General features: G+C 41.5%; 1 protein-coding gene across 1 annotated transcript in view; it reads left to right on the plus strand.

Moving 5' to 3' along the window:
- Window positions 1–17,598, plus strand: part of PIWIL2 (piwi like RNA-mediated gene silencing 2) — a 1,312,150-nt gene that overhangs the window by 130,254 nt on the left and 1,164,298 nt on the right. Inside the window, exon 4 of the mRNA XM_053719412.1 lies at window positions 11,637–11,761. Coding sequence (XP_053575387.1) covers window positions 11,637–11,761 — 125 coding nt within the window. The remainder of the gene's footprint in view (window positions 1–11,636; window positions 11,762–17,598) is intronic.

Raw genomic sequence — 17,598 nt, forward strand, 5'->3', positions numbered from 1 at the left:
TTAGTTTAGCACATAGTGGTAACTTCTGTACACTGTGTTTTTAAACTGTTTTTATTAAAAGTGATTTTATACATTTCACTTGACTGAGAGCCAGTTCTTTTGCGGTTGGAGACAACGCCCCTGACGGAGGTGTGTGGGAGCCCAAGAACAGTGAGCTGGGAGACTGAGAGATCCCAGTAGGTGCCACTAAGCACGAGTGAGTGCTTCCACACTTGTGAGTACCGGTCTATTGCCATTGTATATATGTATACTGCTTGTACTATATCACACTAGGAGGTGCCTTTCTGTGTTTTGTTTGCACTATCACAGATTCGTTTTTTGACCTCTTTCTGGGAAGGACCGGCCGTTATCTGAGGACAAAGACACCAATGAGTGCAAGTCAAAGTGGAGACCTTATCAACAGAGACTGATCACTCTATGGACTGATAAGTTATAGCATTATATATGCATTGTAACTATTGATTAATATTGGCATATCTGTATTGTTTTGTATAGTGTTACTTGGACCAATTGGTTTGTTTGCGCCCCCTTGGGTGGTGTCGAGGGATTGTCATCAGGTTGGTTTTATAGCTTACTGTTGTGATGCGTTATCTGTCTCTATTCAGATACTCCTATTGAAGAGTTCCAGGACAGGATCAAGGCTCTAAAGTTGGCCATTTCCTTTATAACGGATGCTTCCTTACAAGTCATAAAATTGGGAGCAAAGATTTCTGGCTTTGCTGTTCTGGATCATAGAGCCTTATGGTTGAAGTCCTGGTCTGCAGATGTATCATCTAAGTCTAAGCTCTTGGAATTTCCTTACAAGGGTAAGACCTTGTTTGGGCCGCGTTCGGATGAAATAATTTCAGATATTACAGAAGGAAAGGGGCACTTCCTCCCTCACGATAAGAGGAACAAACAGGATGTCAGAGTAATTTTCGTTCCTTTCTAAACTTTAAGGGTAAGCCCCCCTCTCCCAAGCACAAACAGTCCAAGTCCTCCTGGAAGTCCAATTAGCCTTGGAACAAGGGGAAGTAATCCAAGAAGCCTGTTAGTGACTCAAAATCAGTATGAAGGGTCTCCCCCCGGTCTGGGAGCGGATCTTCTTGGGGGCAGACTTTCTGTCTTTGCTCAAGCCTGGGTTCGGGATGTTCCGGATCCCTGGGCAGTGGACATCGTGTCCCAGGGATAAAAACTTGAATTCAAGGCTTTTCCTCCAAGGGGCAGGTTCCTTCTCTCAAGGCTATCTGTAGACCAGATAAAGAGAGGCATTCTTACATTGTGTACGCAAAACATCCAACCTGGGAGTGATCATTCCTGTACCAATGCATTAACATTGCCTGGGATTCTATTCCAATATGTTCGTTGTTCCCTAAAAAAAGGGAACCTTCAGACCAATTCTAGACCTCAAGAGTCTAAACAAGTTTCTCAAGAGTACTTTCCTTCAAGATGGAAACAATTCGTTCCATTCTTCCCTTGATTCAAGAGGGTCAGTTCTTGACAACCATAGATTTAAAGAATGCGTACCTGCACATTTCCATTCACAGGGACCATCACAAGTTTCTAAGGTTTGCGTTTGTGGCCTTTCCATTCATCCTTGCCACAGCTCTCAGGATTTTCTCAAAGGTTCTGGGAGCGCTGTTGGCGGTGCTTTGACTGCAGAGTTTTGTTGTGGCGCCTTATCTGGATGATATTCTGGTTCAGGCACCTTCCTTGCAACAAGCAAACTCCCACACGGAGATGTTATCTTTTCTGTGTTCTCACAGATGGAAGGTAAATTTTGGAATGAGTTCCTTAATTCCAACTACACGGCTGATGTTCTTGGGAACCATAATAGATTCTCAATCAATGCAAATTTTTCTGACAGAGGTCAGAAAGACAGATTCTCCACTCTTGTCTTGCCCTTTAGTCCTCTCTTCGACCATCAGTGGCGCAATGTATGGAGGTAATTGGTCTGATGGTGTCTGCTTTGGTCATCATTCCGGTTGCTCGGTTTCATCTCAGACCTCTGCAGTTATGCATGCTCAGTTTATAGAATGGGGATTATGCGGATCTGTCTCCGCGATTAGAACTGGATTAGGCTACAAGAGATTCTCTTCTATGGTGGCTGCCTCAGGCACATCTTTCCCAGGGTACCTGCTTGCGCAGGCCTACCTGGGTGATAGTGAAGACGGATGCAAGTCTGCTGGAATGGGGTGCAGTCTGGTGCTCGTTAAAAGCTCAGGGTCTATGGACCCGGGAGGAGTCAGGTCTCCCCATGAACATCTAGAGCTGAGAGCAATTTTCAATGCTCTTCTAGCCTGGCCTCAGCTTCAGCCCGGTTTATCAGGTTCCAGTCAGACAACCTAACATCTGCGGCTTACATCAACCATCAGAGAGGAACTCAGAGTTCCTTGGCCATGACAGAGGTAACCAAGATTATTCAGTGGGCGGAGACCCACAACTGCTGCCTTTCTGCGATCCACATCCCAGGAGTGGACAATTGGGAAGCAGATTTTCTGAGCAGACAGACTTTTCACCCGGAGGAGTGGGATCTTCATCTGGAAGTATTTTCCAGCTTGATCCTCAAATGGGGGCAACCGGAGCTGGATCTCATGGCGTCTCGTCAGAATGCCAAGCTCCCAAGGTACAGGTCGAAGTCAAGGGATCCCCAGGCTGTACTAATAAATGCTCTGGCGGTTCCTTGGAATTTCAGTCTAGCATTACTGTTTCCTCCGTTCGCTCTTCTCCCTCGGGTCATTGCACGAATCAAGCAAGAGAGGGCATTAGTGATCCTCATTACACCAGCGTTGCTTCACAGGATCTGGTATGCAGACCTAGTGGAGATGTCATCTCTCCCACCTTGGAGATTTTCACTGAGGAAAGTTCTTCTACTTCAAGGGCCCTTCCTTCATCCAAATCTCGTTTCTCTGAAGCTGACTGCTTGGAGATTGAATGCTTAATTTTATCTAAGCATGGGTTTTCTGAGTCGGTCATTGAGATCATGATTCAGGCTCGTAAGCCTGTTACCAGAAAAAATTTACTATAAGATATGGCATAAATATCTGTATTGGTGTAAATCCAGAGGCTACTCTTGGAGTAGAGTTCGGATTCCTAGGATTTTTTCTTTTCTCCAGGAGGGTCTGGAGAAGGAATCAAATTTTGCCTTATCTATATTGTTGCATAAACGTCTTGCGGACGTGCCAGATGTGCAATCCTTCTGTCAGGCCTTGGTTAGAATCAGGCCTGTGTTCATTTCTGTTACTCCTCCCTGGAGTCTTAACCTTGTTCTTAAAGTTCTTCAGCAGGCTACGTTTGAGCCTATGCATTCCTTAAGATGTTATCTTGGAAAGTTTTGTTTCTTGTTGCTATTTCTTCTGCTCAAAGAGTTTCTGAACTCTCAGCGTTGCAGTGGGAATCCCTGTACTTTGTTTTTTATTCGGATAAGGTAGTTCTGCGTACTAAGTTAGGTTTCCTTCCGAAAGTGGTTTTAGATAGGAATATTAACCAGGAAAATGTTGTTCCTTCCTTGTGTCCTAACCCTTCTTCTCATAAAGAGCGTTTATTGCACAATCTGGATGTGGTACGTGCATTGAAGTACTATTTGCAGGCAACTAAGGATTTTTGCCAGTCCTCTTCCTTGTTTGTGTCAGGGTGCCAGGAATCAGACTGAGACAAGAAGTGCAAAAATAATCACACCTTTATTAAATTAATATTTTATTAAAATTTATTTATTTATTAAATTAATATTATTAAATTAATTATTAAAAAATAATAAAAAAAAGTACACAAGTCAAATAACAAGCCAGTAGTCAAAGCCAGAGCTGGTAATCAGACGAGCCGAGTCAGGAGCCAAAGCGAGTAGTCAGACGAACCGGAATCAGGAACAAGGAGAACAGCAGAGTCAGGAACAAGCCAGGGATCAGGAACTAGGAGGGACGTCAGATAGCCAGGTAATACACAGGAAATGGAACTCACAAACAGGTCTGAGACAGCGCAAGGGCAAAGCATACTGAACAGAGGCCCTTTAAATAATAAGTGATGACATCACACTGCAACCTATCTCACATGGATGATGTACACCAGTCTGGCCATAAGAGGGCGTGCAGGGAATGAGCAGCATCACACACTCTGCACCAGACTCAGCAAGAGAGGTGAGTAAAATGGCTACTAGCAGCACATGGCAAACAAAGCAGGGAAAAAACCTTAACGGTACCCTCCCCTCAATGACCCCTCCCCTGCGGGAGGACAAAAGGCTTATTGGGGAAACGGGCATGGAAGGCACGGAGGAGGGCGGGAGCATCAACATCAGAGGAGGGAACCCATGAACGCTCTTCTGGACCGTAGCACCTCCAGTAAACCAAATACTGTATGTGTCCCCTGGACATACGAAAGTCAATAATGCTGCTGACTTCATATTCTTCATGGTTGTCAACAGAGATAGGACGGGGACGAGGCAACACAGTGGTAAACCGAATACAAACCAATGGTTTCAAGAGGTAGACATGAAAAACATTGGCGATCTGCATTGCAGGAGGAAGGTCAAGAGTGTAGGCCACAGGATTGACCCGTCGGAGTATTCGTAAAGGACCAATATAACGTGGAGCCAGTTTATTGGAAGGCACACAAAGGTTTAAATTGCGGGAGGACAGCTAAATCCTCTCACCAACCTGGTAGGAATGCGCAGGGAGACGTCTACGATCAGCTTGAAACTTTAGGCGCTGCATAGAACGATGAAGGCAATCCTGAATTTGTATCTACGTGAAACGGAGTTGCCAGAGATGCTCCTCTAAAGCCGGAATACATTGAGATATGAATGAATCTGGCAACAAGGATGGTTGAAACCCATAATTCGCCATCAACGGGGATAACTGGGAGGAAGCATTAATAGCACTATTACAAGCAAACTCTGCCCAAGGTAACAGTTCAGACCATTTATTGTGGTGATCTGAGACATATAAATGGAAGAACTGTTCCAGATCTTGATTAGACCGTTCCGCAGCCCCATTGGATTGAGGGTGATATGCCGAGGAGAAGGAAAGCTGGATCCCCATTTGAGCACAAAAGGAACGCCAAAATCTTGAGACAAACTGGCTACTTCGGTCCAAAACTACCTCCTTGGGTAACCCATGTAATCGGAAGACCTCCCAGGCAAAAATTGAAGCAAGCTCCAGAGTGGTAGGCAACTTCTTCAAGGGAATGCGATGTGACATTTTAGAAAAACGGTCTACCACCATAAGGCTAACAGTATTGCCACTGGAAACAGGGAGCTCGACAATGAAGTCCATGGAAAGATGTGTCCAAGGACGCTCACCATTAGCAATAGGTTGAAGAAGACCCACAGGGAGACGTCGAGGAGTCTTATTCTGTAAACAAACTGAGCAGGGGCAACATATGCAGAAACATCAGAACGAAGACCTGGCCACCAGAATTGTCGAGTGACAGACCAAATCATTTGGTTCTTCCCCAGGTAACCTGCGGCTTTAGGATAGTGGTAAGTGTGCAAAAGTTTAGTTTGAAGATTCTCAGGAACAAAACACTTACCACTAGGTTTCTCAGGAGGTGCATTGGTTTGTGCAGCCAGGATCTCCTCCCCCAAGGGAGAAGTCAAATTAGTATGTATGGCAGCAAAAATATGATCAGGAGGTATAACTGGAGAAGGTACAGACTCCTTCTTGGACAGAGGAGAAAATTGTCGAGAGAGGACATCAGATCTAACATTCTTACTTCCAGGCAAGTAGGAGACCACATAATTAAATCGAGACAAAAAAAAGCGCCCATCTGGCCTGTCAGGGCGACAAACTTTTTGCCTTGGATAGATAAGTTTAGTTCTTGTGGTCAGTTAGAATGAGAACTGGTTTGTTAGTACCCTCGAAGATGCCTCCATTCCTTGAGTGCAAAAATTATGGCCAGTAATTCCCTGTCGCCAATTTCATAATTGCATTCCGCTAGAGACAATTTCTAAGAGAAGAAACTGCAAGGATGCAAGGATCTCTCATGCGTAGGACGTTGAGACAAGAGGGCACCTACTTAAGTCTCAGAAGCATCGACCTCAAGGACGAAAGGCAGGACAGGGTTATTTTGAACCAGAACTGGAGCGACAGCAAAGGCAGTTTTAAGACTATCAAAGGCCTTTAATGGCAGTAGGTGACCAATGGAGTGGATCATTCTCTTTACGGGTCATGTCTGTGATAGGTTTGACCAAGGAAGAAACGTTTTTAATAAACTTTCTATAGTAATTGACGAAGCCCAAAAAACGTTGAATAGACCGAAGACCAACTGGGCAAGGCCACTGCAGAACTGCAGACAACTTGTCAGGATCCGTGGAGAACCCGGCAACGGAGATAACATAACCTAGGAAGGTTTACTGGAGTCTAATGGCCGTTCTCACGTAGTCTCTGAAGAACCCGTGTAACATCAGAGCGATGAGCCTCAAGTGTGGGTGAGTGTATGAGGATGTCGTTTAAGTACACCACAACACACTGTTGCAACATATCTCGTAGGACATCATTAATAAATTCTTGGAAAACAGCAGGAGCATTACATAGGCCAAAGGGCATTACAAGATACTCATAATGCCCGCTCCTGGTGTTAAATGCTGTTTTCCATTCGTGGCCCTCCTTGATCCTCCTTGATCCTAATGTGATTGTACGCTCCTCTCAAATCAAGTTTAGATAAAAACGTAGCCCTCTTGAGGCAGTCAAAGAGTTCCGTAATGAGAGGAATAGGGTAAGCATTCTTAATGGTAAGACGATTAAGACCCCTGTAATCGATGCATGGTCTTAACTCGCCACCCTTTTTCTTCACAAAGAAGAAGCCAGCCCCTGCAGGTGACCAGAATTTGCGGATGATCCCCCGTGACAGAGCATCAGCAACATACTCCTCCATAGCACAATTCTCCGCAACAGACAAAGGGTAAACCCGGCCCCGAGGTGGAATGGCTCCGGATTGCAGGTCAAGGGCACAATCGTAAGAACGGTGAGGAGGCAACGTACTGGCATGCACCTTGCCAAAAACCTCTTGGAACTCTCGGTACTCCTCTGGCAATTGAGATAGCGAGGAAGTGCACAAGACTTTAACTGGTTTCCGAAGACAAGTGGATATACATTGCGGAGGCCATGAGAAAATTTCAGACCTGCGCCAGTCGAGACTGAGATTGTGCTTTTGGAGCCAGGGATAACCCAAAACAACTGGAGAATGAGGAGAGTTTATCACCTGGAACTGGAAGGTTTCAAAATGTAGAGACCCAACAGCCATGGACAACGGAGCGGTTTCGTGAGTGAGTGCGGGCTGAAGGGGTCTGCCATCAGTGACCTCAATAGCAAGCGGAACAGACCGAGACAAAACAGGAATGGAGGGCTTTGATACAAAAGCACTGTCAATGAAATAGCCCGCAGCATTGGAGTCAACAAGAGCCTGGGTGACTATGGAGGAGTCCACCCAGGAAAGAACAACAGTGACCAAAGGTTTCTCCTTTAGCGGTTCCGGGGATGAGGATAAATCACCCAAGGTCTGCCCCTGGCAGGACCTTAGGTGTGAGCGCTTCCCGACCGTGTAGGACAAGCCTTTAAATGTTGGCCCTGTAACTCACAATAGAGGCAGAGCCCCTCCCTCCTCCTAAAGGCCCTCTCCGCCGCGGAGAGACGCGTGAATCCCAACTGCATTGGCTCAGCAGTACCTGGTGACTTGGGACTAGGAGGCATGGGAGGAGAGGGAGTCATGGGTGGGAACGAACACGTAGGAGACAACGGAACAGGAGGCTTCCGCAAGCGCTCCTTGAAAGAGGGCCTCTCTCTTAGTCTGATGTGAATTAGGATCAAAAAAGACACCAATGCCTCGAGATCCTCTGGTAAATCTCTGACAGCAACTTTGTCTTTAATTGCATCAGAGAGCCCATGAAAGAAGGCGACAACAAGGGTTTCATTGTTCCAACCTACCTCTGCGGCAAGTGTACAGAACTCAATGGCATACTGAGCAACAGATCTTGTTCTTTGCTGAATGGACATGAGTTGTTTAGCAGCAGAGGAGAAGCGAGCAGGAACATCACATACCCTTTGAAAAGAGGCCACAAATTCAGGGTAATTTGAAATCACAAGTTTATTAGTCTCCCACAAGGGATTAGCCCAGGCAAGAGCTGTGTCAAAGAGTAACGAGATGGGAAATCCCACCTTAGCTCTGTCAGAGGGAGACGCCTGAGGTAACATCTCAAAGTAAATGCCCATTTGGTTCAAAAACGCTCAGCACTGAATAGGATCACCTCCATATCGCTGAGTTAGAGGTTCAGAACCGGACATGCTCCTGTTTGGATTAAATGCAGCAGCGGAAACAGGAGCAGCCACAACTTGCGGGAAACTTTGGCCCAAATGTGCAGTGCGAGTCAGCAGGTTTTGCAGGGCTAGTGCAAATTGATCCAAACTGTGATCCTGTTCATCCATCCTGGAAATGATGGTAGATAAAGGTGGATTATTAGCACCATCAGGATTCATGGCCCTTGCGTAATGTCAGGGTGCCAGGAATCAGGCTGAGACGAGAAGTTCAAAAATAATCACACCTTTTAATAATAAAAAGTCCACAAGTCAAATAACAAGCCAGGAGTCAAAGCCAGAGCTGGTAGTCAGACGAGCCAAGTCAGGAGGCAAAACGAATAGTCAGACGAGACGAAATCAGGAAAAAGGAGAACAGCAGAGTCAGCAACAAGCCAGGGACCAGGAACCAGGAGGGACGTCAGACAGCCAGGTAATAAACAGGAACTGGAACTCACAAACAGGTCATACTAAACAGAGGTCCTTTAAATAATAAGTGATGACATCACAATTCTGAGACTGCAAGCTGTCTCACACGGATGATGTACACCAGTCTGACCATAGGGGGGCGTGCAGGAAATGAGCAGCATCACACACACTGCACCAGACTCAGCAAATAGGTGACTAAAATGGCTGCCAGCAGCACATGACAAACAAAGCAGGGAAAAAACCCTGACAGTTTGTACTTTTCTCTGTTAAACGCAAGGGTCAGAAAGCTACGGGTACGTTTCTTTCTCTGTGGTTGAGGAGTATAATTAGTTTTTCCTATGAAACTGCTGGAGAACAGCCCCCTGAGAAAATCACGGCTCATTCCATGAGGGCTGTTTCCTCTTCCTGGGCATAAAAAAAATGAATCTGCTATGGAACACATTTGGAAGGCTGCATCTTGGTCCTCTCTCCACACTTTTTTGAAATACTATAAATTTGATACTTTTGCCTCGGCTGAAGCGTCTTTTGGGAGAAAAGTTCTTCAAGCAGTGGTGCCTTCCGTTTAGGTATCCTGTCTTGTCCCTCCCTTATTATCTGTGTCCTCTAGCTTGGGTATTGATAACCAAAAGTAATTATAGATGATCTGTGGACTCACCGTGTCATTAGAAAGAAAACACAATTCATGCTTACCTGATAGATGTATTTATTTCTTGACACAGTGAGTCCACAGCCCGTCCTGTTCTTTTAAGACAGTCTTTTTAATTTGTAAACCTCAGACACCTCTGCACCTTGTGTTACTTCTTTTCTCTCCTTTTCCTTCGGTCGAATGACTGGGGTTTGAGGGAAGGGAGGTGATACTTAAGAGCTTTGCTGTGGTGCTCTTTGCCTCCTCCTGCTGGCCAGGAGTTATATTCCCAATAGTAATTAGAGATGATCCGTGAACTCACCGTTTCAAGAAAGAAATACATTTATCAGGTAAGCATAAATTTAGTTTTCCCCTATTTGCGCTCCTTACACAAGTTATTGCTCGTATCAATCAGGAGACAGCATCTGTTATTCTGTTACCCTGGCCTCGCAGGATTTGGTTTGCAGACCTAGTGAGGATGTCATCTCTTCGTTTTTGGAGGTTACCTCTGAGGAAGGACCTTCTAACTCAGCTTCCTTTCCTCCATTCAAATCTCGTTTCTCTGAAGTTGACTGCATTGAGATTGAACGCTTAGTTCTGGCTAAGTATGGGTTTTCTGAGTCAGTCTTTGATACAATGCTGCAGGCTCGCACGCCTGTTTCTCGAAGAGCTTCTCTTGGAGTAGGGTCAGGATTCCTTGAATTTTGTCTTTTTTTCCAGGAAGGTCTGGAGAATGGGTTGTCAGTCAGCTCTCTGAAGGTCAGATTTCTGCATTATCTATACTTTTAAATAAGCATCTGCCGGATGTGCCAGATGTTTAATCTTTTTGTCAGGCCCTGGTTAGAATCAGGCCTTTGTTTAAAACTCTTGCTCTTCCTTGGAGCCTTAACCTAGTTCTTAGAGTTTTGCAACAGACTCCGTTTGAGCCAATGCATTCTGTAGATATTCGGTTGTTATCTTGGAAAGTTTTGTTTCTTATTGCTGTTTCTTCTGCTCGCAGAGTTTCTAAACTCTCGGCTCTACACTGCGTTTTAATTTGCCTTATTTTTCATGCGTATAAGGCGGTCCTTCGTACTGAATTGGGGTTTCTCCCTAAGGTGGTTTCGGATAGAAATATTACTCAGGAAATTGTTGTTTCTTCTCTTTGTTCTAATCCTTCTTCTCATAAGGAACATCTGTTACATAACTTGGATATTGTGCACGCTCTAAAATTCTACCTACAGGCCCTCTGGTTTGCATATGAGACTGCTGGACTGCAGCCCCCTGAGCGAGTTTCAGCTCATTTCACTATGGGTGTCTCCTCTTCGTGGGCTTTCAAAAATGAAGCTTCTGTGGAATAGATTTGCAAAGTTGCAACATGGTCCTCTCTGCATATTTTTTCCAAATTTTATAATTTTGCCTCGGCTGAGGCCTCTTTTGGGAGAAAGGTTCTTCAAGCGGTGTTGCCTTCTGTTTAGGTCTGCCTGTCTTGTTTTCCCTCCCTGTTCATTCTGTGTCTTCTAGGTTGGGTATTGGTTCCCACTAGTAATTGGAATTATGTTGTGGATTCTCCATGTCTTAGGAAAGAAAAGAAAATTATGCTTACCTGATAAATTTCTTTCATTCCGGACGTGGAGAGTCCACAACCTCACCCTTTTGATTAGATAGTATTTTTTGCTAAACCTCAGGCACCTCTTCACCTTTGTGTTATCTTTTTTTTTCCTTCGACTGAATGGGGATTATGGTAAGGGAAGTGACACTTAACAGCTCTGATGGGGTGCTCTTTGCCTCCTCTTGCTGGCCAGGAGTGAATATACCACTAGTAATTGGAATGATGTGCTGGACTCTCCATGTCCGGAAAGAAAGACATTTATCAGGTAAGCTTAAATTTTATTTTTTGCAATTCACTTATAATCTAGGTCTATATGTTTTTTTAAACAATATTATATACAGTATACAGCCAAAGAAAGCCCTTGAATTATTTTTGTAGTGTGATGAATTAGGAAAAACAGTTAAATAGACAATACTTTTATCAGTGCTTTTGTTGTATCTTCATTTTGTAAAATTATTTGTGTTGCTATTTTAACTTTTTAGAATAAATGGATATCTAGCATTATGAAGTTCTACCATAGATTTGGGGAACTTGTAAACTTCTGTGTTGATGGTTTGTCACAATTACATTCGGTTTAATGATGATTTGAACATTGTCTAAAATTTCATTTATGCAGTATAATTAAATGATTACATTTTTAATTTCTTATATTAACTTATGCTTAGATCTCCCTGATATTTGTTGTTTTTTGTGTTATAATTTGGATAATTCACAATTTTTTCTGCTACAGAATCTGGAGCTAGAGAGTGTGAGGCGAACAGATGGGGAAAAGATCAAAATCACAGTCCAGATAACCAAAGTCCTAGATCCTTCTTCAGACTTATGTATCCCTTTCTACAATGTTTTAATAAGGAGGTATACTTGTTTACTACTTTTTACCTGTAAAGGAAAATGATTCTGTTTTTTTGCAATGTTTAGTGTTTTCTCTTTTCTGTGATACAAGATTCCACTACATCTTGCCGTATCTTGTACAATAATCTACTTGAATGCACAATCCCTTGTCTTTCACATGCTTGGCTTTTCCTACTACCTGTGTATCTCTGCTAAGTTTTTAATTCTTCCTTGAATGGAGTACCAGTTTTTTTTAACTCATTTCAGAATTTGTAATTATTTAGTGGCTAATCAAATTTTTGTTGGCCGTGACTTGATTATTTCTGACCTTCGCTACATACGTGCAGCGGATCTGTTCATTTAGTGTGCAATTCCTGCCCCTTCACTCGCAAGACGAGTGGCAAAAGATAAGGGAGTGTCAATCACCCAGAAGCGAGCAATCTGTCTGTGATTTCCCTTCGCTGCTTCAGAGGTGGCGAAGTGTGTAAGAAAAGAAGCAGCGGTTTAATGATACACAGAAAAGAAACCAGAAAAGGCCACAGATGTAATACTCTAAAAAGAATGTTCTTCAAAGAGTGCGTTGCAGCTCCTCTATAATCATTATTGGGTTAAAGGGCTATGAAATATTAAAAAATTCTATCGTGATTCAGGTAGAGAATATAATTTTTAAAACGTTTCCTTTTTATTTCTGTTATCAAGTTTACTTCATTTTGATGGGTATTCTGTGTTGAAGCGATAACTAGGTAGGCATCTGAAGCACTACAATGCAGATAAAAATGCTGCCATCTAGTGCTCCTAGAAATGGATAACATTCTTGCAAAACTGCTGCCATATAGCGCTCCAGAAATGGGCCAGCTCGTAAGCATACACCCCTGCTTTTAAAGAAAAGATACCAAGAGAATGAAGAAAAATTGATTATAGATGTAAATTAGAAGGTTGATTACAATTGCATGTACATCTGAATCAAGAAGGACATATATAGGGTTTAATATAATTTCATATAGGTTTAACCATCAATCGTAAAACATACATCAGGGAACAATCAGAGATAGTAAACAAACATGAACACACTCACAAGTGTAAAGCACTTTTCGTTCAGGTCCCGCAGTCTGGGTAAATTAGTAGCATCCCAGAAAGCTTTTCTATTGGTATTATAGGTGTTAAAGTGAAACACAAAGAAACATATTCCAATGGTGCATTTACTTCTTCACAGACAGTTAATAAGAAGTAAATACAATCACAATGTAAGTATGTATAACTTAATATCAGTAAAAGAATGCACAAAGTTGCAGCCCGAATAGCTTGTGTATTACTAAATATGCGTCCTTGCTCTTCTGATATTGCATTCATACATTGCGCATGCAAGGTTGGAAACGCATAACATTGTGACATCGTTCGACAGCATGGGCACAAGTGTGATAAAAAAAAAATCTATGGGGAAGAAGACGACTGGAGATGAAGTTTAGGGTCCATCTTTTTTTTCGAAACAGCGCTAAACATTTAAACATATTTACTAATATTGCGTGGACTGCATAATGCGAAGAAATTTCAGCAGACTAATTAAACAGTACTAATCTTTTAGACTGGTAATGTTGGCAGCATCCTAGCTAGCTGTTTTTATTGATCCAGTTTCCTCTGCAATTAATGGAGAGAAAACATATTCATAGTGAGTTGGTATTAAAATAGTCCATCTAAGTAGTCTTTTATTAAAAGAATAAATTGATAAAAGAAAGATTTGTGTCTCTCAACATAAAATGTGTATTATATGTATCTCAGGTCTCTTTATTCCTGGCTAATGTCTGATGTTTAATTTTGACACTTGTCCTCAAACATTTGTCTCACTGATTATGCATCGTTTTCATAAGAATTTTGAATGTGCATTGTCATTAAGTTGAAATGTAAAGTATTTTCCATTTAAAAGTATAGGTTGCAAGCCTATAGGGTCCCAGGGACAGTTTTATATTACTCTATAATGTATGGGTTTCTTTTACCCTCCTGGAGCACAGGGAAATTAAGCCCCCAATGTATTAATTTTCTGGACTCCATCATGAAAGAAATTAATTTGTCAGGTATGCATATATTTTTTTTTTTTAGAGCATATTTGCAAAAATTTCATTCCCAGTCTTTTGAGAGGATATTTAACAATATTTGAGATTTGAGGCACATTTCTTCTTCAGAGACTTTCTATTAAGACAGAGGGGGTTAACATAATTTCACCCTATGGATGGAAGTTAAAAGCCTACTACAGTTGTTGCAGGGACCTGTCCCTTAGCCTCATCCTGTTAGGTCTTTGTCATACTCCACATACAGATCGCCTGCAGTTGCTTGCACATCACTGGATGGGCTCTCTACTGGAAGTAGTATTAACTCTAGTTTTTAAACACACTAGAGTGGGTGGATAAGTGAGGATATTTCATGTACAGGCTTTTACAAGGTACACCTTCTTGAGGTACATCATAAACAGTGGACACATATGTTTATCTCAGACATTATCACTGTTATGGGACAGTATTCACCAATGTTCTTTCTAATTACAGGGAGAGCCCAAAAATTCATTCATTAATGTTGGGAATACAACACCTAGCCATCAGGAAAGGACAAAGACACCCCAGCCAAAGCATTAAGTATCCCTCCGACTTCCCCTATTCCCCCCAGTAATTCTTTGCTTTCTCTACTAGGAGGTAGGCGGAGAAATGAAGAAATTTAAAGGGACAGTTTAGTCAAAAATAAACTTTCATAATTCAGATAGGGCATCCAATTTTAAACAACTTTTCAATTTACTGTTATCATTAATTTTGCTTTGTTCTCTTGGTATTCTTAGTTGAAAGCTAAACTTGGTTACGCTCATATGCTAATTTGTAAGCCTTTAAAGGTCGCCTTTTAACTTAATGCATTTTGAGATTTTTCACAACTAGAGGGTGTTAGTTCATGTGTGCCATATAGATAACATCGTGCTAACACCTGTCGATTTACCTAGGAGTAAGCTCTGATTGGCTAAAATGCAAGTCTGTCAAAAGAACTCAAATAAGGGGGCAGTCTGTAGAGGCTTAGATACAAGGTAATCACAGAGGTAAAAGTGTATTACTATAACAGTATTGGTTATGTAAAACTGAGGAATGGGTAATATGGATTATATATCTTTTTAAACAATACACTTTCTGGTGTAGACTGTCCCTTTAAGTTCTTTAATATATTGTTTCCATGTAATATAGAACTGCTGTGGAGAATTACTATATAATCCTCTTTGTAAGAGTATTGGTAAAAGTTAGCATCTTATGAAGAGCGGTGTCTTTTGAAATTCATTTTTGATGATTTACGGTAATTAAAGGAAATTTCAGCAGTCTGTGTACAGTACAGTAATATAATCTCTGTACCGTAATATGCAAAACTGGAATAAACTTTATATGCTATACGTCTCCAAGCATTGAAACTCAAGAAGTTTGGTGTTAATTTGAATTTTGTAGCTTCAGCAGGAAACCGGTCGCAAGAAAACTCAATTCGCAATTGTTATGTCCTGCATGGCTGATGACACAAAATTGAAAACACTGGTTTATTTTAAGTGAAAAATTGTGCTGCAAAAATTTGAAATTACCATCTTTCATCGTTAGAGTTCAACCAAAAGGCTGGATGGACAAAGACAGAGTGAAATTCTGGCTTGATAATGTTTGGGACATGTTTAGTGCACATCTTAAAGGCAGCATCAAATCAGATAAAATGAAATGTCTCGAATATACTGCGACCCCTCCAATTTATCTTATTTTTTGTCTCAAAAATCTTGCGTTATACATTAGTATCTACGGTACTCATACATGCTCACTACGATAGATCAACTTACAGATCAAGAATATAGAACAAATTAGCATAGTATGAGGCAATTCTAATAAATAACAGTGACAATCCTAATAAATATAAATGTTTATACATTTATTGTTACAAAGGAAAACATTAACTACATATACAATAAATAGATAAACAAAGCAGTAGTTTAGTGATAAGTCCCGATATCCAATAAATAAAACCTTAATATTAAGGTTAAATCCTAGAGTGATCCTCGGGTGATAGGGGTGTGTCTAAATAAAAACAAAAACTTGAATCCAATAATGATTTACATAAGTCTTATAGTGCACTTTGGGGAAAAAAAAATATAAAATTAAAATAAAAAGTGGAAATTGCAATAAAAAAGCAATAAAAAAATACAATAACATTTTTTACGCACTACTGAATGGTTAATCCTTGTGCAGTATTATCTTGTGAAGTGTTATCCCAATCCGCTGTAGATAATCTAAAAAATAAATTAAAACAAAAATGTGCAAAATCTCCTAACAGTCACCTAGATTACGAGTTTTGCATTATGAGTCAAATAGCAGCGTTGTGACCCATAACGCATAATTTTCCCTAACGCAGCCATTACAAGTCTTGTCTGTATAGGTGTACCGCAAGCCTTTAAGCCTGTACTACAGCTTCAGTATCGCACTCCTAAAAATTAAGTTTTTTAAAGAGATTACCATAGCGCCGTTATCACGAGTTTCGCGGTGAGGCTAAAAAGCGAGCCTTACAGCCTAAAACGACAAGATCTGTACCGCCATCTAAATTCAGTAGTTATGAGTGTTAGGCTACAATGCTGTAGCATAAAACTCATAACTAATGTGTTAAAAAGTACGCTAACACCCATAAACTACCTATTAACTCTTAAACCGAGGCCCTCCCGCATCGCAAACACTATAATAGAAATGTATAAACCCCTAATCAGCCGCTCCCGACATCGCCGCCACTAAAAAAAATGAACCCCTATTTTTGCCGCTCCCCAATATCGTCGCCACTATACTAATGTTATTAACCCCTAAACTGCCGTCCTCCCACATCGCCCCCGCTATACTAAAGTTATTAAGCCCTATACAGCAAAACACTATAATAAACCTATTAACCCCTAAACCCCCCCACAACAAAATATACAAAATAAAACTTTTAACCCCTAAACCGAAAGCCCCCCCCCCCCACATTGCAATAAACTAATTTAAACTAGTAACCCCTAAATCTAACGCCACTTTAACTTTATATTAAAATTACAATTTCCCTATCTTAAATTCATTTAAAACTTACCTGTCAAATTAAAACTTACCTGGCAAATTAAAACTTACCTGTCAAATTAAAAAAATATATAATTTAAACTAACAAATAAAACTCGCCCAATAAACCCCTAAAGAAGCCTAATACTAACCCCCTGACAATTCACTTACAGAGCTGTTTATCTCAGGTCAATGCCCTACAAAAGGCCTTTTTAAGGACCTCCCAAAAGGTAGTTTGGGGGTTGTAAATAGTGTTAGGGGGTGTTTGCATTTTTTTTGGAGCAAAACAGCTGTTTATGTCAGGGCAATGCCCTGCAAAAAGCCCTTTTAAGGGCCCTTGGTAGTTCGGGTGGTGGGGGTTTGTATAGTGTTAGAGGGTGTTTGTATATTTTTTTTGGAGCAAAAGAGCTGTTTATCTCAGGGAAATGCCCTACAAAAGGCCCTTTTAATGGTCCTTGTTAGTTTATTCTAGATTAGGCTTGTTTATTTATCTAGGGTGTTTTCTCCAACATAGGTGTGTCCGGTCCACGGCGTCATCCTTACTTGTGGGATATTCTCTTCCCCAACAGGAAATGGCAAAGAGCCCAGCAAAGCTGGTCACATGATCCCTCCTAGGCTCCGCCTTCCCCAGTCATTCTCTTTGCCGTTGTACAGGCAACATCTCCACGGAGATGGCTTAGAGTTTTTTGGTGTTTAACTGTAGTTTTTATTATTCAATCAAGAGTTTGTTATTTTAAAATAGTGCTGGTATGTACTATTTACTCTGAAACAGAAAAGAGATGAAGATTTCTGTTT

The sequence above is a fragment of the Bombina bombina genome, chromosome 6 (assembly GCF_027579735.1).
Source record: "Bombina bombina isolate aBomBom1 chromosome 6, aBomBom1.pri, whole genome shotgun sequence".
NCBI classification, from domain to species: domain Eukaryota; kingdom Metazoa; phylum Chordata; class Amphibia; order Anura; family Bombinatoridae; genus Bombina; species Bombina bombina.